We start from the raw sequence: 26,493 nt of genomic DNA, 5'->3' as shown, positions 1-26,493 counted from the left end.
GTGTGACCCTCAGAGTTGGGTGAGTACGGTAGAGTTTTTGTTGCTTTTATTAGTTATTCGCAGGTCATATGCTTTACTTAATTCTACGGGTTAGTTTAGCACCAGGACACTAGGCTAAATTAACCGGAATAATAGACAGCCTACTTTACTTATTTGGGGACCTCTAGGTTTCGTTGCTTAGAAGCTAGAGGTCCAGATGTAAATACCCGGATCTTCCTGCCAGCAGATTTTTAAAGAAGATACCCGTTCCTACTTCATCTTCATCCACACTGTCCTGCTCCCCAAAAACTGTAAAGTGCAAAAAATGCTTGCCAGGGCCTGCAGAACGCACAGCGCCTCAGAGGCAGATCGGTTTCTCTTCTTCCCTCCCTGGGGAGCGATCCAGCATCTCTCCCGGTGATGTCAGTGGAATCCTGAGCCCGATCCCGCTCCAAGGCTGGAGAAGGGCAGATGGTGTGCCTGACCTCTGGGCAGAGCCAGGGGGTGTCACCCGCCCGAGTGGTAGCCCCCGGGGCCGCGGCACTCCAACGGGGGTCCCCCCTCCACAGCCACGTGCGCCGCCCCCGCTGGCCCGCGCCACGCTCCGCCCTGGACGCCGCTCGTCCCGGCGCCGGGGTGCGCGGGAGGTGGGAGCGGGCCGGGCTCTGCCTGATTTACGGCTCTGCTGAAAACCGCTTCGCTCCCGCAGCAGCAGCACCGGCCGCGGCGGCAGCAGCAGCAGCTGCAGCTGCAGCAACAAGTCCGGTAAGTGGCAGCCCCTGGTTTCTGTGCCTACGGCCGGCCGTGGGGCGCGGCGGCGGTGGTCAGGGCTGGGCAGGGGATCTAACTCCCCCCCAACCCCCCAACCAGCACCTCGGGGAGTTGGGCTTCTCATCCCCCACCTGCAGGAACTCGAGTGCACGCACAGCCACTCAGGCACCCTGGAGCTGGCATGCCGCGGAGCGGGGGCGGGGCGAATCAAGACCCCTGAGGCAGGATCCCCACGGGCCTGCCAGGTCTGGCAGAGCAAATTAGGGGTTTTACCGTTAACAGTGTGAACTGGAGCTTTCTTAGGGCCCTTGAAAGCTTGCGTAGTCCCGAGTGCGTGATTATCCATTTTCCAAATCCAAGGACGCCAGCCCTTTCCCACTGCCTCCTAAAACCCCGACTTGCTGTTCTTTCCCTTCTCATCAGCGTTTTGGGTTCAGGGTTTGCATCCCATCCCTAGAGAACTCCTAAAGGAGCTCAGTGTTGTGCAGGAAGAATCTCTTCTTTCTGGGGAGCAGAGGCTTTTCTTAACTGTGAGCTTTTCTTAACCATTTGCTCCTCTGCTTAACTGTGGGAACCATTTGCACTTTTCAGTCTGGACCCTTAGCTGAGCCAAGGTCTGGGTGGGGTTAGGCAAGGGACAGGCCGAACGCTGTTATATTTAAGTAGAAATCATCCTACAGGAAATATGCACTGCTTGCAGAATTGGGTTTCCAGTCGTCATCTGTTGCTAAGGCCAAGATAATAAATTCCTACAAGGAAACAAGAACTTCCTGTAGTGAAAAGAGTTATGCTATAATATGCCTGCTTCGAACATTAGCTATCTCTAGAAGTTGCCGCATTAAAGAGGATCAGAAACAAGATACATCCATCCAGAATCCTCTGTTTTAATCAAGTCTTGGCCACCAGACTTGCCACTTAAATTAAAAGATACTTGACACATTGGGATCCTGAATTTAAATGAATCTTGTATATAGTGGACGATTATTGTTATGATGACACTCTTGATTTCTGTCATCACAACGGCAATTATAAAGAACAAAATTAAAGACAAAATCTCACGCTGAGAGATTGTGTGTGCCACTGTGCCTAACTTGAGTAGTGTTTTTGCTGTATCTGAGAAAAGATCTCTGAACTTGCTGCTCTTAGGAACCATTATGACAATGCATGTGAGTCTTCCTCATTTTTTTGTATTACAAAATTAGTGTACTAAATTCAAGATAACAGAAAAGTCGAATTTCGATTCCGGATCTGCTACTTTCCATTGGCCTTGAATTCATTACTTTACTTCCTTGGTCCATTTTTCTCATCTGTGAGAAAGGAATATTCCCCATCCTTTTTAGTCCTAGTCAGGGCTTGGCAAAGTTTTTTTCTGTGAAGGTCAAGAGGTACGTATTTTTAACTTTGCAGCCCATGAAGTCTCTATCTCAATTATCCACTGCTAGCTTTTAGTTGCAAAAGCAGCAATGGATAAACAGAAGTGAGCAACTGTGACTGGTTTGGTTCATGGGTTGAAGGGTTTTATTTTAGTATATTATATGCAAAGATCACCTGAAAATAAAAACCTCTTCCCACAGAGAGGTGAACAGCAGCCATGAGCTTTTCAACAGTATTTTGAAAAGTACTTACAGATTGGTAAACGACCTATTTTATTTCCTCTGTGCAGGACTTTTAGAGTAATGCAACAGAAGGCTTTTGAGGAAAACAGATACCCCTGGCAGGAGTCCTTGGAGAATGTTGCTGTGTGCCTGCCATTTCGCTGCCCGAGGTGTGGAGACCATACCAGGTTTAGAAGCCTGTCTTCATTGAGGGCCCATCTGGAATTCAGTCACAGCTACCAGGAAAGAACCCTTTTGACAAAATGCAGCCTCTTCCCATCCCTCAGAGACACAGACTTAGTCACCTCCTCAGAACCCCTGAAACAGGGAAAATTGCAGAGCAGTGGCAACGTGGTGAAGCAGAAACCGAGCTATGTTAACTTGTATAGCATTTCGAACGAACACTCCAAAGACAGGAAGCCATTCGAGGTGGTGGCAGAGAGACCTGTGTCCTACGTGCAGACCTATACTGCGGTGGGCGTACACGCAGACTCCCTGGATGGGCTGCGCTCCAGTCCCGGGCTTCCTACCTCAGACACCAAAGCTTCCTTTGAGGCACATGTCAGAGAAAAATTCAATCGGATGGTTGAGGCCGTGGACAGGACCATTGAGAAGAGAATTGATAAACTTACCAAAGAGTTGGCCCAGAAAACTGCCGAGCTGTTGGAAGTTCGGGCAGCTTTTGTGCAGCTGACTCAGAAAAAGCAGGAGGTTCAGAAGCGAGAGCGGGCCCTGAATAGACAAATGGATGTGGCCGTGGAGATGATTGCTGCACTAAGGCAGCGCCTGACAGAATCTGAGGAGGAGCTTCTCAGAAAAGAAGAGTAAGTGGTACCACAGGATGCTAACTGGTGGCTTTTAGGCCTCATCCCACTCCCCAGGTTACAAGCAAACTTTAAGCAGGATTTGGGCTTTATTATTTGTAGGGACCTCGATAGTTTTCTGATAGATATAGTTGTATCTAGGAGATACAGCTATATTTTGTACTATATTTTGTATGGTGGGCAACCCAGCACTGTGAAAGTCAAAAGAGCTTTTTCATCTTGGAAATTACAGATAGTGTTTGAAGGGAGAGTAAAGGCACAGTCTGTCTTTAACAGGATCAATTCCCAGCACTGACTGGTGAGCGGGTGAGCTGACTGGGATGGCCAGGCAGTAAGGGCGAACCACTCCCTTCTTATTGATTGCATTTACATATTTATTATATTATATTTTACAAATGAAAATGAAGGTTGATGTGGGTGGTGGTTGCCTGGAGTATTGGAAGACAGTCTGATGACAGGGAGGATCAGTGGTTAGATAGAGGTTATTGTCAAGGAGCTAACTTATTTTAGGGTAGTGGGTTAAGATGCTGTATTATTAAAAATAGCTGGATAACTGGTGGTTGCCATGTAATAAAGACAAGATGGTGTTCTATTCAAGTATAACATTGTACTTTCCAACTCAGCAGAGATGCAAATAATTTTGGCTTCTTTGCCATTCTGGATTATCTGTTCATGTTAATTCAGCATTGCTGAGAACACATCTAACTAATTTTTATTTGGAAGAAGCAAATATTTGGAAACTCAAAGGAAGCTTTCTGATATTATGATTTGTTTGAGAATTTTCTCTTCATGAAATAGTTAGTGATAATTGAGTAAGTCAGGCTTGTCTGCTTTTAAGTAATTGACAATGATTTTTTACAAGTTATAGATAATGAGAGAAGTTATTATTTTAAAGACCATCATGCTTGGAAAAGCCTTTCTTTACCAACAAGTTTCAAACCAGGCTAGAAATATGTAATAATGCAAAGTATTTTCTTAATGCAAAATTTTGGATTTAATTTTAAATGGGGAATTTAAATTCATAGAAGGAAATAGGCCAAATTATTGAACTCTCTGCTAGCAATTGACTTAATTCCACACTCTGTCCCCTGGCACTTTTCTATCTTGTGTTGTTTCTTAAAATGTGTTATTAAAGCATCCTCTAGTTGATAAGAGACTGAGAAACCCTCTATATTAAAGAGACCATCACTTGCTTTCAGTAAATGTGTACTTCCTACCAAGAGGGAAAACCTTCTCGGCTCAACTAGATATTTTTATAATTATGGTGTAAGGAAGGAACTGAATCAGCCATTGATTTACTTTGCTCCTGGAGGAAATAATCTCTAACAAAAAATATTTCTCTCTTGACTTCTGGTCTTTCCTGTTTGATTCAAAAGCAATGAATTTAAAAGGCAACTAACTTATTATTTGCATTTACACATTGCATTTATATATTGATCATATTTTACTTATTATATACACAAATAAAAATGAAAGTAAGATTTGGGTGGTGGTTGCCTAGAGCATTGGAAGACAGTCTGACGACCGAAATGATCACTGGTTAGACAGACGCTATTAAGGAGCTAACTTATTTTAGGGTAGTGGGTGAAGGATGTTGTATTATTAAAGAATAGTTGAATAACTAACAAAAAATTGGGCCTTGCATGATCAATAATGATGTGTTGTGGTTAACTCACTGCTGTTATCTGAGGAACAATTAAAAAACTAATACAGGCCCTCCCTGGTGGCACAGCGGGTTAAAGCACTGCACTGAGAAGCTAAAGCCACTTCCGCATGAGTTCGATTCCCGCCTGCCCCGGAGGTGACCACATGGCGTGGCAGAGCTCTCCTGACCCGCCCGCTGCTCCCCTCAGCAGTGTACTTCGTCGATCTGCCTATTCTGCTCCCCACTCTGTCTCTGGTGAAGCCTCTCACCGCCCCGAGCCTCTGGCCTGTACCCCAGCTCTGTATGCATAAATAAATAAATCTTTTAAAAAAAAAAAAAACTAATACAGACTTGGAAAACAAACAAGATATTTAACATGGTAGTGTGGCATATGTTAAAAGTTCCCCTCTACCAAGCATGCCCTGTGCCACCCTCCAAGACAGCCCCTGTTTAGTTCACTGAATGTCCTTCTAGACCTTTTCTGTGTACACACAACATAAGTACTTTATACATACAATAGATTTTTTGTTTGCCCCAATGAAATGATGACATATTATTTCTGTCATATGTGTGTGGAGTTTTGTTTTAATGTAATGCGTTGTAGGTATGCGTTGTGTACAAAATATAGGATTATAGCATTCCTTTTGGCTGTTGCATACTATTCCACAGAATGGCTTGATTATAATGATTTTATTATTGATGAATGCATGGTTTTTGTTCCATTTTCCTAGTATTAAAAATGAGTGCCTCAGCTAACATCCTTGTACATATATTTTTGTTCGTGTTTTTTTGAATGTGTCTGAGGGTAAATTAAAGTTGATTTTTTAGTATGACAATTTTAAATTACTAGAGATAAAAAGCAATGCCTTTAAATGAAAATACAGGGAGGCTGCCTTAAACTTTTACATCAATAAACAAAGTCCTCATTTTTTCAGCCTTGATTTGACCACATTGGTTTCATTATTCAGACCTCAAATAATCACTCTTTCTATATGTAAAATAAGACTGAAAGAGTCTTGTTTGCAGGAAGGACACTGGCTCTCTTAGTATGAGAAAGTGACTGCAGTCAGCTTTCCCCAGTGTCTACGGTGCTTGTCATCCACACCCCACTTCCCCCACAATGGGGATTCAGAAGAAGCCAGCTGCCATAAACTGTGCCATTGATGCGAGATTGTGTGACTACATCTGCCTGGTTGGGGTCATGCGCTTTGCCCTCTCACCACTGCGTTGTGCTTGCATCAACAGGTAAACTGTCAGGGAGACACAGTTTGGCCAAGCAACATATCAAGCCTCCCTGCTCTGGCACACTCAAGGCCTATTTGTGAGAGAGAGTAGGTTGCTAAAGTTCCATCTGAAAGTGACTGAGACTCTGGAGACACAGATGGTAGATTCAGTTTTAAAAAACACAAACATTTGGTATTTAACATTCATGTAAGGCTCTCTTGCTTATGGATTTCCCCCCTCAACTTTAAAATCCTTTCTTTCAAGCTGAAATAAAAGAATCGGAGGCCAATTCTGCCCTGAGGCCTTCTACAGCCTGAATCAGCAGGGGCTACAGAAGTCATACATATACTCAATAACAGAGAGGATCGTCTAAATTGTTAACATTTTAGTTTTGTGCTAGGATGCCTCACTGTACCTCCTTAGAGAGATATCTATAAGTTTCTGGTGTGCAAATCTAAGAAAGAAATTACTCATTGTCTTCATAAAGTCTGTGTAACTTTAAAAGTCCTATTGAAAAAGGTAATTACTTATTCAAGAGCATTCAGAGCTTCAGGGTAGCACTGCCCATAATCAGGTAAATCAATCCCTGCTAACCTTGCAGTACAGGTATCCTTTAACTAGGAAAGTGGATGTGGATTGTAGCTGATTCCTGGCTGCCTTGGTCACTTGGAATTTGGAGAACATGAATGTAATAACAATCATTCCCAAATTTTCTTACAGATTCTTCTGCTGGTGAGGTTGGGAAGTCCTGACTGATGTGTGATTTTCAGAAAATGCATGATATTTTCCCCTAAGGAGCTTACACTCTACACAGAATGACACATACCCATGAAATGCATTAAGTTCAGATGTAGGCTAATTTGAACAAGTGCTTAAAAGCAAGCCACTGTTTTAAATTGTTAAAATGTGAAGCTAACAGACTTTTCCATGTGGACAAGCCACAAAAGGGAGTGAGGAGAAGGACAAGATCTGTGTTGGTGGCTGGAGGAGAATGACCTGGAAAGGACCACAGAGAGCAGTGAGTAGAGAGGATTCCTCAGATGTCTGTGTCATATTAGAAATGGAAGTTGCTCCTTCCTTCAGGATAACAGCCTTATCTTGCAGGTGTGGGAAATGAGGCTTAAAACAATGGCATGACTTCCCGAAGGGTGACAATGTGGTAGCCAGACTGAAACTGGAACCCACATTCCCTTATCTCTCTATGGAGTGTTCTTTTCCATTAATTCATTATGTCTCTGCCAGACTTTAAAAAATGTGTTATTTGCCCAGAGTGTCAAGGCATGTAAAAGTAAATCTAGCCCATTTTGGAAATCAGCTTGCAGCTTTGCTATTTTGAGAGGGCTGATATGGTGACATCATTTATTTTTCTGATGAGATTAAAGAAAATGTTAGCTGGCATCAAAGGTGTTGGGAAATGGTAAAATGATGGTGTCATAAGTGTGGTTATGATATTAAGCTTCCAGAACAGCAGCACAAGGCTTTTAACTTCCCACAAGGGCTTTTAACTGCACTCTTTGGATGCCCAGGCCAGGGTAGAACATGGAGACTGCCAGCCTTTGATTGTGGTGAGGGCCTCCCTGTAATTCCATCTCTGCTGCCCATCCGACTCCCTGGCAACCTATGATAGATAAAATCTGTCCTTCTCATTCACCTGTTCCCAGTTGGGAGTAAGCCAAAAGAAAAATCTTTATTGAGTGCTTTCTGAGTACTGGGCTCTGTTCTAGGTGCTGCTCACACAGTGGGAAACCAGATGAGTCCAGTTCCTTCTTTCATGGCAGGAACAGACCAGAAGGTGAAATCATTATTAAAGTGATCATTAGGGTTATGATAAAGGAGACATAGGACTGCCTCAGCCAGCTTAGATACTGTTAGGTATTTTTTCAAACTGCCTGTAGTATGATGGGCTCTAAAAGTCAAGTTTGACCTGGTAACTTGCTTCACACAACTAAACCATCTCGGCACTTAGGTACCTCTGTCTCATGTTTGATCAGGTAAGGCCTGAGTAGACATCTTGGTATCTGGACTAATACACAACTAGGCAACAAGCCAAGATGGGGCATGATAGACAAAGTGTTTACTAGGACAGGGGGGAGTCAGTTTGTTCAATGTAATAATACATTTATATAAATAAGGTCCCCTCTAGACTGTTCCATACAGACTTGAAAACTAAGGGAGGAGGGCCCTCTCTGGTGATGCAGTGGGTTAAAGCACAGCACTAAGAAGCTAAAGCCACTTCAGCATGAGTGCCCCGGAGGTGACCCACATGGCGTGGCAGACCTCTCCTGACCTGCCCACTGCTCCCCTCAGCAGTGTACTTTGTCAATCTACCTGTTCTGTTCCCCATTCTGTCTCTGGTGAAACCTCTCGCCGCCCCTGAGCCTCTGGCCTGTACCCCAGTTCTGTATGCATAAATAAATAAATCTTTAAAAAGACAAAAACTTAGGGAGGAAAAACTGAATATCAAACATGCTGGCTCAGTGTTGGTTCATGGTAAAATTCATAGACCTGGAATGTTTTTCTGTATGTCTCTCTCCCATCTTTCTCATGGCTGGCCTTCCTTCCCCTCAGCCCTTTCTCTCTATCTAGATTGAGGGGCTTAGTACTAATGTTGAGACTTAGAACTACTAAGAATGATTTGCTTTATTTACATGACTCTTCGGTTTATCAAAAAAGCTAAAAAAGAAAAATGAGACAAAGGGCTAGTAGGAAGAGAGATGTGATATAGTTCCAGATGTGTGGCAGGTGTAACTTCTACCCTGTCTGGCCTCTTGCGGTTCACAGGAACCCACCCTGAGCTCTGAGCTTGCAGCCAGGCTCCTGGTAGTAGAGGTGGCTGACTCTGACTTCAGGATTGCCTTGTGGCTGACATTACGGCCTCTCTGAAACACTCTGTGATCAATAGTTAGACTATTTTTAGCTGGAGGTATTTTTACCATTTCACATACCTCTGAAGAGGTTCATAAATCAGTAATGTAAAATGAAATTTAAATAACTTGGAAGAGCTTTGCCTTTGGGAGGAGAAGCAGATGTTAAAATATTGTTTCAGAATAGAAGAGAAGCGTCAATTTTAGATCCCACCACCATTCCTGTAGGAGGTACCTGTACTGTAAATCACTTAACAGGTTTCATGCCTCAATACTTGTCGGAAAAAAATAGGAAGAAACCTAAAGACCTGTAAAGACGTCCAGCTAGAGATAGAGTTGCACTTCCCATGCATTCAGGAGGAATTTGCTCACTCTTTTGGGTGCTGGGCTCATGTTAGGTTTGGGGAGCACTGTGGGAAAGGGGCAGGCAGGGTCCCTGAGCTCACTGATTTGACAGCAGATTGGGAAAGACTCACAAAGTAGCCCTCTACACTCTGATAGGGTGCATGGCCTTTTGGGTCACCTAATCACCTAGGTGTGTGGCTACGAATGCTTGCTAGCAGGAGAGCCGTGCAGTTACAGGGTTAACATGAGTGGGAACTTGGGAAGGGCAAGAGAGGAACCCTGGAAAAGGAACAGACTTAAAAGTTTGGCTGAATGGGCCTCCTGGGTGATACAACAGGTTAGAGCCCAGCACTACAAAGCTAACCGCAGTGACCCACATGGCGCAGCAGGCCTCTCCTGTCTCGCCTGCTGCTCCCTTCAGCAGTATACTATGTCAGTCTGTCTATTCTGCTCCCCGCTCTGTCTCAGGTGAATCCTCTCACCGTCCCTGCACCTCTGGCCTGTACCCCAGTTCTATGTGCATAAATAATATATATATATTTAAGTTTGGCTACTTGGAAGGTGCTAATGCTGGAGCAGAGAGGGAGATGTGCATTACTGAGGCCCAGGGAGAGCATGAGGACACAGGTTGATTCTGAAAGGTGGAAGCATAGGCAAATAGCCATAATAAATGGCTTGTTAGCAGTAAATTACATAATGTTAAAGATGATCAACGTGTAGCCCCTCGTTAATGATTTATTGTTCCATGTATGTAAAATGTCAGTGATCACACTGTGCCTTCTTCCTTTATTCCTTATGTCTGCTTCTAGCATACAATGTTCACCTGATACTATGCCCTTGGCTTTTTGGAATTAATTTGCCTTTATCCCATCTAAGAAGTAACTGAGTGTCCAATCTGTAAAAAATGAAATGTGTTTTAGAATTTATAGCCATCCTGTAAATGAACCAGCCCATGAAGGAATGTGTATAATAAAACTGGTCTTAGTGATAAAAGGGCATTTTTACTCAATACCCCCTTCTGTGTCTGTTTCTTCACGCCTAGGAATATTAGGATTATGACAGTTCTAGCTTGCAAATCATTCTTCATATTAATGAACTTCAGATCAGTTTCTTAGACTGTACTGGCATTTCCCCCCCCCCTTTAATATCAATTAGAGCTTTAAATGATCCTATTTTCCAGTATTTTCCATTAGAACTTACAATCTTAAAACCTTGTATTTAATCTTATCTAACTTAAAAAAAAAAAAAAAGGATGTCAAGATGGAGCTGAGAGTAGCTTAGATCAGTTAATTTCCCTTTAATTGGTCTTGCGCCCACACCCTGCTTGAATTTTGCTCAGGTCTCCTCTTATCTTATACCTGGCCTTGCAGCTTTTATGCTGTATTCTGAGTCATAGGGTTGAGAACCTAAAATAAAACCACACGTGGCTTTTAGTCTCTGATAGCATCGTGTTATTCTTTTTCTTACTCACATGCAGCTCAGCTTTGTAATTACATATTTCTTTTAGTATTTGTTGTTTTACTATCAGCTTCTCCCACTGCATGAGGGGTAGGCACATCATTCAATGGATGTTTGTTGAGTTACTAAATATTGGAATAAATGAATGTGTGAATTACAACTGTGTCCTAATAGGTTCCAGCCCATAATGTCTTCCCTTCTCAAAATTCTGAGGTACAGAGCCATTCACGTGCCCAGGATGGCAGCTACCTTCAAATTTTTTGGTCTTGCTTCTCCTTATACTCAAAAACAGTTAGGGACCCCATAAAGCTTTTCTTTGTGTGTTTTTCATCTATCGGTGTTTACGTATTAGAAATTTGAAGCTGGAAATTTTTAAAAAAGCAATGCATTTAAAAATAATAACTTGATAGCATTCCTTATTTCTATGAATAATTAATATTTTCCCAAAAACAATTTAATGAAAATAGTGTTATTATATTTTTTGCAAATATTTTTCGTGTTTGTTTAATGTGATGCCGTTGAACCTTATTTGTCTGTATTTAATCTGGTGCAAGTTTGTTGTTTGGCCAAGGTAGGAAATCCAGTCTCATAAAGATATGTAGCAGGGGAAGCAGGAGGTATTTTAATAGCCTTTTCAGAGGATAGTGGCTATTTTGCTTTGATAGTATGCCAAGAGTGGACAACTGGTAATTTCTTAAAGGTTAATTGCAATGTGGAATCTGAAACCACATCAGTGGACATTTCTTCTCCCTTTCCCTGAAATCCATCAGTCTGTCCTGCACTTTGAGTGAGTATTTTACTGATTGAAATATAATTATCAAAGAGGTTACAAATGCATTGTGGTTAAACTTCTTTATTTTCCATTCAGTAAATCCCCATGATATGTTGGGGAAATAAGTGTTTCTGGATATTGTTCATCCAGCTGAATAGAATGTGAAAGGTGGAGCTGAAGTTGTCCATAATTAGCCACTATAGTTTATCACTTTTTATCTAATACAGACACTGAAACACAATCTCAGTGTGATAAAGTTATCCAGCTTTGTCTTGTATAATTTATCTTTTAAAATTAAGCCATCAGACTTGTTTTAACTGCTTTTTTTTTTTTTTAAGTTGATATGTAACACCCGTAAACTCAAATTAGGTTAGCATTGGTGCCAGGTTAGTTGAAAAATGCGAAGGGTATTAACTTCTCAGCTTCAGGGCACAAGATAATTGGATGAAGGAGGCTAGAAAAAGATGCTTCTCTTCTACAACATGACATAACATTCTGTGATCACCTAGAAGCATTAATATTAATTTTAAAGGTTTTATATGGAACTAGTAGCAAAACATTACATGATTTAAAAATACAGCCACAATCATAAACTATATTGCCTTCAGATTTGTTTTGTGGCTTTGTGATGTTAATCTTGTGGGATTAAACTGTCAAATACTACTGTTTTATTCTAAATTGTACAGTTTGAGAGCCCAAGAATAGTAAATATGCACAAGGAAAGGGCAGAAAATATATAACAGAATATTGACAATTGACACCTCTGGGTGATAGGGTATGAGATTTGTTTCTTTCTTCTTTTTAAACATTAATTATTACAAATATTTATGAGTTCTTTTGTGTGATGGTCTTAGAGAAGATGATAAAAAGCTCATTCAGTCTCTACCCAGTTTGATCCATCTTTTAGTAGGTCAAGTTTCACATTTCCCATAGTAAATGTGAAATATTTCTGTAATGAGAGGAATATTATAATCCAAAATGAACTGCAAAAGTTACTGACTCTTTTTTCTGTGTTTTTGTTTTTTGTTGGGGAGAGGGTTATGGACTTTGGTTGTTTTCCCTGTAAGTATAACTTGGGGTAAGTACAACTGGGTGATTCAGTTATTCTAACTCTCACCCAGGCAGTCTCTATGATGCACTTGACTCCAAATTAATTGAAACCTTCAAGTTGGAAAAGGAAGGCAGTCACCATCTTCCTGGGCTGTATTTTCAGTGCTGCTTTTGGATGGTGTGGATACTCTATCCAGAGGATCTCATCCACAGCTAAGAACCGTGAAAAGATTTGGTTTTGCACAGGGCAGACAGGCCACTGGTCTGCTGCTGGTTCTGTTTTGTGATTCATATAAGAGGGAAGATCAAAGTAGAGTGATGGAAGAACTTAAAAATTGGCTTATGTCAATGGCCTGGACAGCTTGGAAAGTGCACATCTATTCAGGACTCAGACAGAAACATCTGGAAATAAACTTGAAACTTGATAAAGGGAACTCATTTCTAAAAGCTACTGGAATTATTTCAGGATTGGGTTTAGGTTTAATTCTGGATGGGTAACTAGAAAAATGGGGCTGGTATAATAAGTAGTTCCTTGAGTGAATCATTGTTAGAACCAGTCTCTTTTCTATTTTGGTCAATATGTAATTCTCTAGGATTGCAGAGATACTTGGCTGTGTAGGACGTATCAGAAAAATTTCAATATGGCCAAGTGTGACCTAATATATTTGTGAGGAAAAAAAAATCATGACTAATTATAAAAGTGGCTCACTGACTAGTCATTCAAAATAATGGTATCAGGAGCCACCACCAGCATTTTGCAAAGGCCTTATGTGAGACTGGGTCTTCCTGAGCCAGACTTCCTTAAGGTTTTACCCAAGACATTATGAGGCTTAGTGAAAAATCAATATGGGGCCCTCCCTGGTGGCACAAAGGTAAAGCATAGCACAATGAAACTAGCTGCAACCTCTTCAGCAGGAGTTCAGTCCTCGGCCAGGGATGGCACAGCAGACCAACCTCTCCTGCCTTGCCCACTGCTTGTTCTGCTCTGTCTCTGACTCTGTCTCTGGTGAATCCTCTCACCACCTTGTACCTCATCTGTACCCCAGTTCTATATACATACATACATAAATAAATAAATAAATAAATAAATAAATAAATAAATATCGAGTGGAGGTTGAGATGATGCAGAGAAGGTATAAGTTTAATTTTCTATCTTGAACAACTGCATGAAGTTAGATTAAAAAAAAATCAGGACTCATTAGTTTAAAATGAGGAACAATATACAATCTTTGGTGTCATTTGAACATGGCCAGAAAAATGAGGGTGTGACTCCTTGAGGTTTGAGAAAGATTTTGAAGGCACATACAAGAAATTCTGTATCCAGCAGATAGTAAACTAGGGAATTCATTAGTCCCTGATGGCAGAGCACATAAAGGGTGTGGAGGAAAGGATCTTTATGATTTTTTTTAAAGATTTATTTATTTATTCATACAGAACTGGGGTACAGGACAGAGGCTCAGGGGTGGCGAGAGGCTTCACCAGAGACAGAGTGGGAAACAGAACAGGCAGATCGACGAAGTACACTGCTGAGGGTAGCAGTGGGCGGGTCAGGCGAGGTCTGCCACGCCATGTGGTCACCTCCGGGGCAGGCAGGGATCGAACTCATGCGGAAGCGGCTTTAGATTCTCAGTGCTGTGTTTTAACCCGCTGCGCCACCAGGGAGGGCCAAAAGGATCTTTATGATTTTTTATTGAGTGAGGCAAATTGAACAAAGAGAATTTTGATTATATATACCCATGGATGGTGCAGATTATGTGGTACCCAGCCTGAGAAAAAGCACGTGAGTGTATGTTTTCAAGGAGATGCTTCTGAAAATAGCTACCAAAGTTTAATTGTAGAAATGTCAGCTTAATGGCATTTCAGCCCTGGAGCAGATAGAAAGATGGAAAACTACTTTAATTAAAGAATCGGTTCAGCTGATATTTCTTCTTCATATTTTTAATGTGTTTTACCTTTTATAATAAATAACTTATTCAGGCCCTCCCTGGTGGCACAGCGGGTTGAAGCACAGCACTAAGAAGCTGGGGCCACTTCCGCAGGAGTTCGATCCCCGCTTGCCCTGGAGGTGACCAAATGGTGCGGCAGACCTCTCCTGGCCCGCCCGCTGCTCCCCTCAGCAGTGTACTTGTCAGTCTGCCGTTCTGTTCCCCGCTCTGTCTCTGGTGAATTCTCTCACTGCCTCTGCACCTCTGGCCTGTACCCTAGTTCTGTATGAATAAATAAATAAATCTTAAAAAAATAATAAAAATAACTTCTTCAGTTATGAATCAGAGAAGTAACACCTTCACATTTGCATTACAAATAAAAAGATGTGAAATAGGGGTAACTTAGTAAATTAGCATTAAATTATTAATTTTTTCTGGATTTGTGAATCACTGTGACTTATGTACAAATTATTTGAAGTATTTTTCTCAGTATTGTAACTTTTTAAAAGAAGGACTACTTGCCTATTGCTTCTCCTATGTCGGCTTAAATAGCTTTCCCAGAGGACATTAGATCTCTCAAGATGACATTTCTTGCGTTGTTTCATTCTTAACTAAAAAATACGCTGTTGGGTAGAATGACTCATCTCACTCACTTTGGTGCTCAATATGGCTTCTTGCTTTCATATCTTCCTTCCCAGTAGTCTTTTCTTCCTAACAGCCCGACTTTTAAAATGTATGTCGGAACTTTTTTCAAATGGGTTCAATGGTTTTCAAGCTCGTTCATAATAAAGTCTGGAGTTGTCTCAGGGACCTCAAGGCTCTTACACTCTCTTCTTTCCCCACCTGCTCTGGTCACATAGCTCTTCCTCACATCCTGTCCATGTCAGATACATTCCCAGGAAGGATCTGGTTTATTCTTTCCCCCAGGTATCTGCATTGCTTCTTCTTAGCTTCCTTTGGGGTCTGTTCAAATGTGACCCATCCAAAAGCTTATCCCCGATTTTGTTTCCTAAAATGTCATTCACTCCTTCCCTTCTTTGATCACTCTTTCGCCTTGTTCTCAGTTTCAGTTTTCTCCTCAGCATGTATAGCTCCCTCTCTCACACACAATGATAATTAATTTCTTCTATGAAAATGTGACTGTAAATGTAATCACAAAAGCATAACTTAATCCTTTTTCATTGCTGCATCCATCTTACCTGAGGGTAGTACCCAGCCTAGAGTAGATGCTCAATAAAGGTGTGTTGAATAAGTGAATTCCTTTCTAATTTCTCCAATTTGTGTTCTGACATTTTCACTTTGCAGTGAGGTTGTGACATTCAACCATTTCCTGGAAGCAGCTGCTGAGAAGGAGGTTCAAGGGAAAGCTCGGCTCCACGACTTTATTGAGAATCTGTTGCAACGGGTGGAGCTGGCCGAGAAGCAGTTAGAGTACTATCAGATCCAGCAGGATGCTGACCTCTGCCGGGACATCAGTGAGCACGTGGTAAGTCACCCCAGTCAGCCCCCAAGTGTGAGGTCCTTGAGTATGATGACTTGGGTCGAGGACAAAGGAGAAGGGAGCTAGAAAGTCACTTTCAGGGAGTCTGCAGACATCCTTTGAAAGTGTGGCCTGGGTTATGCTTGTTAAAGAAGTGATAGAGGTGAAACCAAGATACCTGGAATGAAGTCAAATCCTGGCTAACCTCTCCCCCTCTTTTCATCTTCTCACTCACACCATCTTGGATGAGAAGTATTTTTATATTTAGAGAATAACAGCTTGAATTATCCAGAGAAGTGATCTGTCCCAAATATGATATAAAATAGAAATGAAGTATTATCTGCTTTGGAGCTCTTCAAGGAATCCTATGAAAACTTGGACCCTTCACAGCAGAGCAAAAAACAACCATGTACATTTGTTTTGTGGTTTTTAAGAGGAAAACATGATTTGATGTCTAGGTTAAATGTTCTTTATATAGATTTTTATAAAGACTTAGGAAAATTCACCAGCATTAGTTATTTTTTTACATGCAAGTCTGTGTGTAGTTTCAGGACTTAAGAAACTCCAGAGGCCAAATGAGAAGTCACTCACATATGTGACTTAATAAATTTCTGTGGCCCCTTTAGAGGCTGTGGGGCTGGTACATGTAGCCACACTGGGGGAGCGGGGTGTCATATTAGCCCTTTATACCATTTCCTAGGTAGTAAAAGCAATGAAGCCAAAGAAAAGATTTTTGAAATCCCCAAATGTTTTATTTATGACATTTTCATTATTGATTAAAGTTGTATTAAGCTTGCCTTCTTTTAGGTTTTAAAATGATTCTTTTATACTTCACCCCAAATGGGTAAGGTCTATATAAGGAAAAGGAAAATGGGAAACGTATATGCTCAACAAAAGATTAACAGGTTAATAAGATGTTTAGTGTGAGCATTTTGGAAACTACAACTAAAAGAGAGAATGATATAAGTAATAAAAGACAGGCTTAAATGAAAGGCAGGTAGATAAAAGGAGGAAAACATAAAGGAGAAAGACAGGCGCTTATAAAGAAAGGAAATGGTAAATTCTTACTGTAAATATTTACTGTAATGATATATTAGCCTCAGAGCACCTCAGTAATACAAATGTCAGAACTTTAAGTCAGAAACAAAGTAAATGTGTTACATCTATGAGGTTTCAATGACTGTAGTCAAAGAAGTTTCAGCTACTTCACCAATTTATTATTTCTGGGCAAGTGTCTATGGTTTTTACATCCAACTGTCCTGAGAAGGACTCTTTACTCCATTGCTGGATTTCTCCATCTCTGTTTCTGTAGAAATCTGAGCCGGTCTAGTCATAACTAACTCTGATGTGAGGGGCATTTTCTGAACTCTTTCTACTACCTTTTCCATCTTGCCTTTTCTTCAGCAAGTGCTACAGCATAGAGTGAGATAAAAGGCCTGGCTTGCAGATTATTCTCACTGTACCTGACTGGAAGATAACTTGTCATCCCGGGTCTGTAATTATTCTGTGAAAGGAAGCAGTTGGGCTCAATGCTCTCAAAGGTCTTTGGGCTTCTTAGGTTCTTTGATCACCTCCTGACTTTGGTGGGTAGATACTATAATATTAAAATGGATGCCTAAAAATTTAAGTATTTAGGCTTGTAAGTAACCCAGAGCTAAGATATGGAGAAATGCTATGTTAGTCAAGAGGATTTAAAAAATTTTTATCTCTAAATATTTTGATAGTTATTGTCACATTGTCAGTGAAGAGGCTCTTAAAAAAAGATAATAATGGAAAGCAGAGAGGAAGTCCATTAGTTCTCTCATCTACTGAGATATTTCTGTGCTCCCTTCTCCTGCTCAGTTTATTTTTCTAGATTGAAAGTTGAGTGCCTTTTAAAAGATAAACCATTATTTCTTATCAAGGTGTATGTTGTGATCAAAAGTTGCACAGTATTTTAACTCTTCTAGATAGATGTAAATATGAAAAATTATATGTACGTTTGTATATATGCACAGCATGATATATGCATATAAGCCCACATATACATAAATATGTGTACATATGTGTATAAATGCATGGAGATACCATAGGAATCTAATAACTAACATTTATACCCTCTTTCTTCTAAATATGACATCACCTGCCTTCTTCAGACTCCCTACCTAGGGAAGATTAGAATAATTCAAATAAAATAAAGTCTGGTTAATATTGTAGCAGAACTTCCCACAAACATGGTGCCAAAAGTAAAGAAGAAAGTTAAACCAAAGCCAAAGCCAAAGCCAGAGATTTGAAGGACAAGCAGCTTATCCACATCCACTAGTCCAAGACACTGCTGCTCCAGAAGCAACTCAAATAGCCTCATTAGAGAGCCCCCAGCAGAAACAAGCTTGGCCACCTTGCCATCATCATGTTCCCCCTGACCACCAAGTCAGCCATGAAGAAGACAGAAGACAAAACACTTGTGTCTGTTGTGAATGTCAAGGCCAGTAAACATCAGGTCAATCAGGCTGTGAAGAACCTCTGTAACAATGACATGGTCAAAGTCAACCTCTGATCAGTCCTGAGGGAGAAAGAGAAGAAGGCATTAAGTCTGACTAGCTTCTGACTATGATGCTTCAGACATTGCTGGTAAAATTGGGAGAATGATGTTACACACACACACACACACACAAATAAAACTAAATAAAAATTTAAATACAGTTATGTAATTTTTTTTAAATGAGCTAATTAAACTGAGTCCATTGGGTCAATTCTAAATATAAATTTTGTCACCATTAAATAAAGGTTGTAGCAGGGAAGTTAGAAGTGAGAGCTATCAATGAGTAGAACTTGATCAGGTTATAGTGAAGTGAACTTCTAACTATACTGAAGGGAGACTCATTGCCTAAAGAGATCAAGGATGAGGTGTTTGATTTTAAAGGATTGAGCAGGTGTTGTTCTTCCTATTTTCATCCGTAGCCTCCTAAACATTATATTGGAACATGAGATACCACATTAAGGTCTACAAACCCTGAGGACATTTCTCCTTTTTGCTGCATTTTTTTTACCATAAATTAGAATATAGTATAGTACAGTATAGTATAACAACTTGATATAGCAATAATACATTAGGTAACATGTTTACATCTATATAATAAATTTATATATATATATTCACCTATGCAACTAAAAGTCATTTCTATTCTGGGCCCTAAGATATCAGTGGTTTTGGTGAAACAGGAGAACTTGGATGCTTTTAGCCTGAGAGGCTCAAGTCAGAGCATCAGTAGCTTACTTAGCCCAGCTTAGTGAAGGAGAGGAGCTCCGAGAAGCCCAGGCTTCTGGACAATCAGTGCCCCTCCCCTCCGGGCTCTACTGCTCCAAGGGAGAATCAGAGCATTCTTTCCACTGCTCACATCAGCTTCCTCCTCCAAAACTATCAGATGCTCTCTCCAGCCTGGCTTAGCTTTTATCATCTCAGATGAGACTGTTCTGTGCAACAAATCCTCTTCACCCCTTTTCTCTCTTCTGGTTACTTCCCTCTGCTCTCTCTTTGTCATTACACCTCCAGATACCAGAGAAAGTTCCAGATTAATGTTTAAATTATTTCTTTCTAAAGAGTCTTCTAGCGTTTAGATTTCTTTATGCTTTAGAAAAATTTCCTTTCCCCCCCTCAGTGCCTTTTCAGAAATAATGTTCCAGCATAAGTAGCTTTTCTTTAATTCCCTTGAGCATTTATGTTCTTATTCACCTAGCTGATTCCTAAAATAGAATGTGCTTATTCAGATATTTTGTCTTTATGCTCTGAAAAGTGCTGTCAAATTAGACACCAAGTGACCTAATAGTCCATCTGCCAAAACCACTCACAGAACAGCTCAAGTGGAAGGTCATGAAACAGCTTGGATAATCTTATTTTAAGTGCTGTCTTTATTTCCTGCAGGTTGCTAAATTAGGACTAACAGTAATTCATTTAACATTTATTGGGGATGCAGTTCCTACTGGGTGCTGAGGAAACTGCTATGAATTATATAGATGAAGTCTCTGCTCTCATTGGGGAGAGGGAGACAATAAACAAGTGAACAAATAACACAATACATTCATGTAGTTCTAACTATTATAAAGAAAAAAAGGAAGGTGTCATTACAGAGAGTCCATGTTCCCCTTGAAAGTCAGGAAAAGCTTGACCAGAGGAGATGGTGTGGGCACTGTGACCTGAATAGCAAGGATGCTGCTCTGTGAAAATTTGGAAGTGGAAAATTTCAGGCAAAGGAATAGGAAATGCAAGAGCCTTAAGGGAACAAACTTGGTACATTTGAATGGTAAGAGACAGTCAGAAAGTTGGGAAGGATCCAGATCTTGCTGGACCTTTGAGGTCACACAAGGAGTTTGGATCTCTTCCAGAGCACACAGGGAAGACACTGAAGATTTTTAAGCAGGAGGTGACCATGTTTTAGCAGAATCATGCAGGCTGTTCTTATATCTCTGCAAGGTACAAGAATGAGAGTTGGCAAGTGAGAAGGGATCACAGCTTGGAGAGAGAGGAGGTATTGAGAAGTAATGGGAAGAAGATATATTCTGGAAGTAGAATTGGCAAGACCAGTGGACTTTGCTAAAGGATTAGATGGTAAGGGGAAGAGAGGAATTAGCTTTGATCTGAATAATCATGTATATGGCACTGCTTTTTATTTATTTATATTTACTTTTAAAAAAGATTTCTTTATTGGGCTCTCCCTGGTGGCTCAGTGGTTAAAGTGCAGCACTGCAAACCAGCCGCAGCAGCTTCAGTGCCAGTTCAGTTCATGGCCCCGGAGATGATCCACATGATCCACATGGTGCGGCAGACCTCTCTTGACCCACCCACTGATCCCCTCAGCAGTGTACTTTGTCATTCTGCCTGTTTTGCCCTCCACTCTGTCTCTGGTGAATCCTCTCACCTTGCCTGTACCCTGGTTCTATATGCATAAATAAATCAATCTTAAAAAACAGATTTATTTACTTATGCATACAGAACTGGGTAACAGGCCAGAAGTGCAGGGATGGTGAGAGGATTCACCAGAGACAGAGTGGGGAGCAGAACAAGCAGATTGAAGAAGTACACTTCTGAGGGGAGCAGCGGGCATGATAGGAGAAGTCTGCCACGCCCTGTGGGTCACCTCCCTTGCCAGAGATAGAACTCATGCTGCTGTGGCTGTGGCTAGCTTCGAATTGCTATGCTTTAACCCGTTGTATCACCACTGGCTGCTTTTTTTTTTTTCAATTTTTTAAATAGATTTATTTATTTATGCATACAGAACTGGGGTACAGGTCAGAGGTGCAGGGGCAGTGAGAGGTTTTACCAATACAGAGTGGGGAGCAGAACAGGCTGACTGATGAAGTACACTGCTGAGGGGAACATTGGGCATGACAGGAGAGGCCTGCCGCGCCATGTGGTTCAACTCCGTTGTGGGGATTGAGCTCATGCTGAAGTGGCTTTAGCTTCTCAGTGCTGTGCTTTAACCTGCTGCACCACCATGGAGGGCCCAGGTGCTGCTTTTTACCCAAAGGGGAAGTTGGAGGAGAGCTGGTTGTCCAGTTTCCTCAAGCTCATATAAGCCTGAGATGCCATGTTTACATTTTAGAAGTCCTTACATTGACTTTCATTTCAAAGTTATTTATATTTTTCTGATGTGGAGCCTTGATCAAAGATCACTTGAGCTCCATTTCATGGGCTAGGAAAACATGGAAATAGATGGGCTGGGTGGGAAAAGCATGCCCATAGACCCAACAGTCAGAGGGAACAGTGGTCTCTGGTGTTCACAGATAGGAGAACATGTGCAGCTTTGTGTGTCTGTGATAACAACCTCCTCTCCACACCACGCTGTCCTCTATAGTATCACTGCAGAAATCCTGCTCTGGCCATAAATTCCTCTTAATGATTTGTGTTCACCTAAATAAAAGTGCTCTCTCTCTCTCTCTCTCTCTCTCTCTCTCGTTGTAGAGACACAGTGCAGAGTGCAGGCTTGTTTAGTCTTGTAACATGCTCACTTGGGCTTGAAGCCCAACCTTAACTCTACTTAACTTTTCTGCCTTAATTTCCAGATCTGTAAACATGGGGAAGATAAAACTTACCTCAGAGGCTTGTTTGGATAGCTAATTACAGCTGATACATGGCCAGTATATTATCCACAATGTGACATATAGACATGCACAATTTATGGTACCTATAGTTATGTATATATGACATTATGGCTTATCATAACCCACCTTTATGTATTTCCCTTTCTGTAAGATAGTCACATTTGCTCATCTCCTAGGTGTAAGGTCCCTCAGTGACATTCCTAGGTGTTACATTTGTAGTTTTGAAAATATTTTAGAAATCAGTGGCCTCTTTGAACATTTGATAGCATTGCTAGTCTCTTCCCCAGGAATGGACACACACACAAATGAATAAATGACTGAATAAACATATAGCCATATGTGTGTGTGTGTGTGTGTGTGTGTGTGTACATATAGATATATACATACACACATATATAAACTTACTTAATTTGCATAAAATTTGAATATGTTATGTATATATGCATTAAATCACCAAACTGTATGCTTACATATCTACATACAGTAAAGTGAGAAAAACTTTATTATGGCTCAGTAATAAGAAGGGAGAAATTCCATTTATTTATTTATTCATAGAGAATTGGGGTACAGGCCAGAGGTGCAGGAACAGTGAGAGGATTCACCAGAGTCAGAGTGGGGAGCAGAACAGGCAGACTGAGGAAGTACTCTGCTGAGGGAAGCAGGGGGCAAGACAGGAAAGTTAGGGTTGGACTTCAAGCCCAAGTGAGCACGTTCCAAGACTAAACAAGCCTGCACTCTGTGCAATGAGAGAGAGAGAGAGAGAGTGAGAGAGGGAGAGAGAGAGTGCTTTTATTTAGGTGAACACAAATCTTTAAGAGGAATTTATGTCCAGAGCAGGATTTCTGCGGTGATACTATAGAGGACAGCGTGGTGTGGAGAGGAGGTTGTTACCGCAGGCACACAGAGCTTCACATGCTCTCCTCTCTGTGAACACCAGACCACTGTTCCAGCTGATCGCTGGGGCTATGGACTCGCTCTTCCCACTGAGCCCATCTACTCTTATGTTTTCCCAGTCCACTCAAGGAGCTCAGCTGCTAAGTATAATGAAACGTAAGGAGAAAGACAAACACTGCCTGATAATCACTCATAAGAATACAAAGAAATGAAGCAAAAGAACAGACCAAACCAAAACAAGCCCTTCTAATATGACTGCAGAACTGAGGTCACCAACATGGTTTAGGGAACTAACCAGTGTTGTTGGTGGGCTTGAGATGGAAGGATACACTTGAAGAAGTGTGCTCTTAAAACATAGCGCTATAAATCAATATTAACTCAAAAAAGGAAAAATTATTAAAAAATCAAATGCAGATGAGACACCTGCAGGAACTGGGAAATGGTGATGGTTCGGGGGTTCCCAGCAATTTCTAGCCTGGGGGTTTGCCTGAGCCATCTGTTTCATCTTCTTTGTTTACTGTATAACCTCATGACTCTCATGCAAGGAAAGGTTTCTTATTCCTGTCTGCATTTACTAATCCCATGCCAAACCCACGCAGTGTGATAGGGTCAACAGGCTGACTTTGGATTGCAGCAACGTGCAGTGACAAGAATCTCATTTTGCCTTCTTGGGGACATGATCCACAGTGGCTTCTTTTAGAAATCATCTTTTTTTGCTTCTGACTAAAGCTCCGGCCTCAGACAGGACAACCAGGGAGTGACCCTGTGGTGCTGGGATTGACTTTTAAGATAACTTGAATAATCTCAAAATCTAAGAAGGACATGTGTTTTGGCTACATGTCTTCCTCCACATTTTCTTTGTTGTCATCATCATCTCTCAGGCCACTGATGTCGCACTCCCTTGAGTGAAGGCCACCTGAGGGAGGTCAAGAACTGCAGACTGGGAAAGCCTAGAAAATGATGCTGTCATCTGGATCCCAAAATTCATAATTTACCAATTTACTTGCAAGTGATATTTTAAGCCCAGCCACAAAAATACATGCAGCTATTTTATTAAAAGGGGAGAATAATGACAGATAAACTTCAAGAACAGTTAAGAGTTGGCCCACAATTCTCATCTTAGAAACAAAGTCTTTTAGGCAATAAATATTTCATTCCAGTTTTTCTGTTGGTAGAAACATTGTGCCCAGCTATAACCATCATAAATTAGCTGTAATAAGTCTGAATCCATCAAAAAAAAAATAGGAGTGTATCATTCTAGCTTTTAAAAAAATGTTTTTCACATGTTCTATTGGGGGATTCTTTTATTATTTGACAGTTTTGTGATCTGGTGAGACTGGCCTTTTTGGAATCTGTGAGCAGGAAGCCACCGACTCTACATGAATAGGCAGAGATGGGACTGAGGTATTCTTGTTCATCACACTGGATTGTGCCACGCCAGTGCTACCAACAGTCACTGGCTTCCTTAATGTGAATGAATTTTATAATTCAACCTTCAAGTGAAGTAATATTTCTTATTTGTTTTCCTCCAGCTTGCAGATATCTCCTCAAATAGGAAACCCAAATGCCTGTATGTATTTCTTTATGTACTTGGGCGTTTTGATGTTTGTAGAGTATGTTTTCCTGTTGCATGTGATATAAATGGATGTGACAGTCTTAGGTGAAAATTTGCTTGTTTGCATCCCTAGCTTTGTAAAATGTGAATGGGACTCTTAACTATGCTAATGGTCTATTAGTAATGGCAGAAATATCTACAGTCTTATTTAGTGTAATTTTCTCATACTGAGGTACAGTGTAGTCATAATAGCTCTATAGCACTATTAATGTAGCAGGTGTATCACACTGTATGCATATAAACTTACTCTATGAATCATAAACTTTGCAACAGCTACATACAGATTTGGTGAATACAGAGTTGTCACTGAAGGAGTTAGAGATACAGGTTCTGATCTCATTTCTGTAGACCAATTATCTATATTATCTTGGAGAGTCACTTAAATTTTCTGAGCCTCTTTTATCACTAGTACGTAGGAATGGTAATATCTCCTTAGGAATTTAGTATCATGAGATCATTTCATAAAGGCTGCAGGGAATTTTGGAAAAATCCCCAGTATGTATGATTTGTTCCACTAGCAGCATTTTCACCACTTTAGCATGCAGGAGTGACTGTATCTGGTGGTTGTAATTCTCTCAAGGCATTAAAAAAACTCTTTCTGTTCATCTTCCTCCTCCCACATGACTGTAGAAGCCGAGGGCACCCACATTCTGGGTATAGCCACCCTGATCTGAAGACCCATTTTCATCCAAAGGGAAGAAGCCACATGAAAAAAGCCAAGGATGACAGAACCAACATGCAGCCTGCAAAATCCATTTATGAACAGGCTGAGTCCCCCAGAGAACTCTGCAGAGCGCCGAAGAAAGGGGAACCTCTGGGATTTAGTCGGAAAGGCAATATCAGGCCCAAAATGGCCAAGAAAAAGCCAACGGCAATTGTCCACATCATCTGAAAGGGTGGGTGGCTCTGGGCTTCAGGAATGTTGCCGAGGGGCTGACACATCCTATAGACACATTAGGAGAGCAAAGGGCATGTAACACATGCGTTTCCTATCCATACAAGCTCCTGGATTAACCAGCATTTAATAAACAGGAATCTAGGTGAATCAGAATCTTATTTTTGGCTCCTTTTAGGTGCAAGAGGTGAATCACAAAAGGAAAGAAAAAAATGATAGCACCCTAGCCCAAAGTTTTAGTAAAATGAAGCATTAGCTTCTAAAGTAAGCAGCCAACTCTCTAGGAGTTTACACAGATGAGTTTCTGTGCAGTGGCTGTTAACTCCCAGGCCAAAGGTCACACAAGATATCAGGCATGTGAAAAAAAAAATGTGTACACACTGCTCTCCAAATTATGAGACAAGAAGTGGGAATGTAACATTTTGTTAATAGCAACAACATATAGATTTTGTTTTTCACCTTCCCCTCAATTAATTCAAAAGCCTCCAGAATAAGAATTCTTTGAGCATTCTGGTTAATCAAAAATTCAATGTTTGGGTTGCTTCAGGGACTCTTTTGATTACACTCTGGTTCTCATTTCCCTAGGTCTGTCTTCCAGTTTGGTTTAGGTTTTTGTTTCCTTCAAATATGTTTGTTTTGATTGTTCTGCATCTCCGCTCTCTTCTTTGACTTAGTATTCTGCACGTGAAGACAGTGCTGCCAGCCTTTCTCTCTCTTTTTTTTTTTTAATTTTTAAATATTATTTATTTATTCATACAGAACTGGGGTGCAGGCCAGAACCTCAGGGGCAATGAGAGGATTCACCAGAGACAGAGCTGGGAGCAGAACAGGCAAATCGATGAAGTACACTGCTGAGGGGAGCAGCGAGGCAAGGCAGGAAGGTCTGCCGTGCCATGTGGATCACCTTCCCAGTGGGGGATTGAACTCACACTGAAAGAGGCTGCTGCTCGCTTGCAGTGCTGCGCTCCAACCTGCTTTGCCACCAGGAAGGGCCCCAACCTTTATCTTAACAGCTCTTTCGATTGCTGCAGCTGGAGAGACCCACCCCCCCACCCTTCAGTGGGCACCGTCATCAGCTC

The 26,493-nt window shown here is 41.2% G+C and overlaps 1 protein-coding gene across 1 annotated transcript; it reads left to right on the top strand.

Annotated features, from left to right (window-relative positions):
- Window positions 1-454: 454 nt before the first annotated feature.
- ZNF365 (zinc finger protein 365) lies at window positions 455-26,212 on the top strand. Its single transcript, XM_004680864.2, has 6 exons — window positions 455-744; window positions 2,414-3,169; window positions 15,758-15,938; window positions 24,437-24,474; window positions 25,150-25,415; window positions 26,174-26,212. Exons 2-5 carry the CDS (start codon window positions 2,427-2,429, stop codon window positions 25,409-25,411), a joined length of 1,224 nt encoding a protein of 407 aa, XP_004680921.1. The 5' UTR covers window positions 455-744; window positions 2,414-2,426; the 3' UTR covers window positions 25,412-25,415; window positions 26,174-26,212.
- Window positions 26,213-26,493: the final 281 nt, after the last annotated feature.

This window comes from Condylura cristata, unplaced genomic scaffold, assembly GCF_000260355.1.
Source record: "Condylura cristata isolate star-nosed mole 26May11 unplaced genomic scaffold, ConCri1.0 scaffold00011, whole genome shotgun sequence".
In the NCBI taxonomy this organism is placed as follows: domain Eukaryota; kingdom Metazoa; phylum Chordata; class Mammalia; order Eulipotyphla; family Talpidae; genus Condylura; species Condylura cristata.
The sequence above is the reverse complement of the archived record's forward strand: the minus strand, read 5'-3'. Positions and strand labels throughout refer to the sequence as shown.

Coding starts and splice junctions, on each gene's coding strand:
- ZNF365 (XM_004680864.2), top strand. CDS start 2,427: ATGCAACAGAAGGCTTTTGAGGAAAACAGATACCCCTGGCAGGAGTCC. Junction 3,170..15,757: donor GAGCTTCTCAGAAAAGAAGA/GTAAGTGGTACC, acceptor TTCACTTTGCAG/TGAGGTTGTGACATTCAACC. Junction 24,475..25,149: donor AATAGGAAACCCAAATGCCT/GTATGTATTTCT, acceptor ACATGACTGTAG/AAGCCGAGGGCACCCACATT.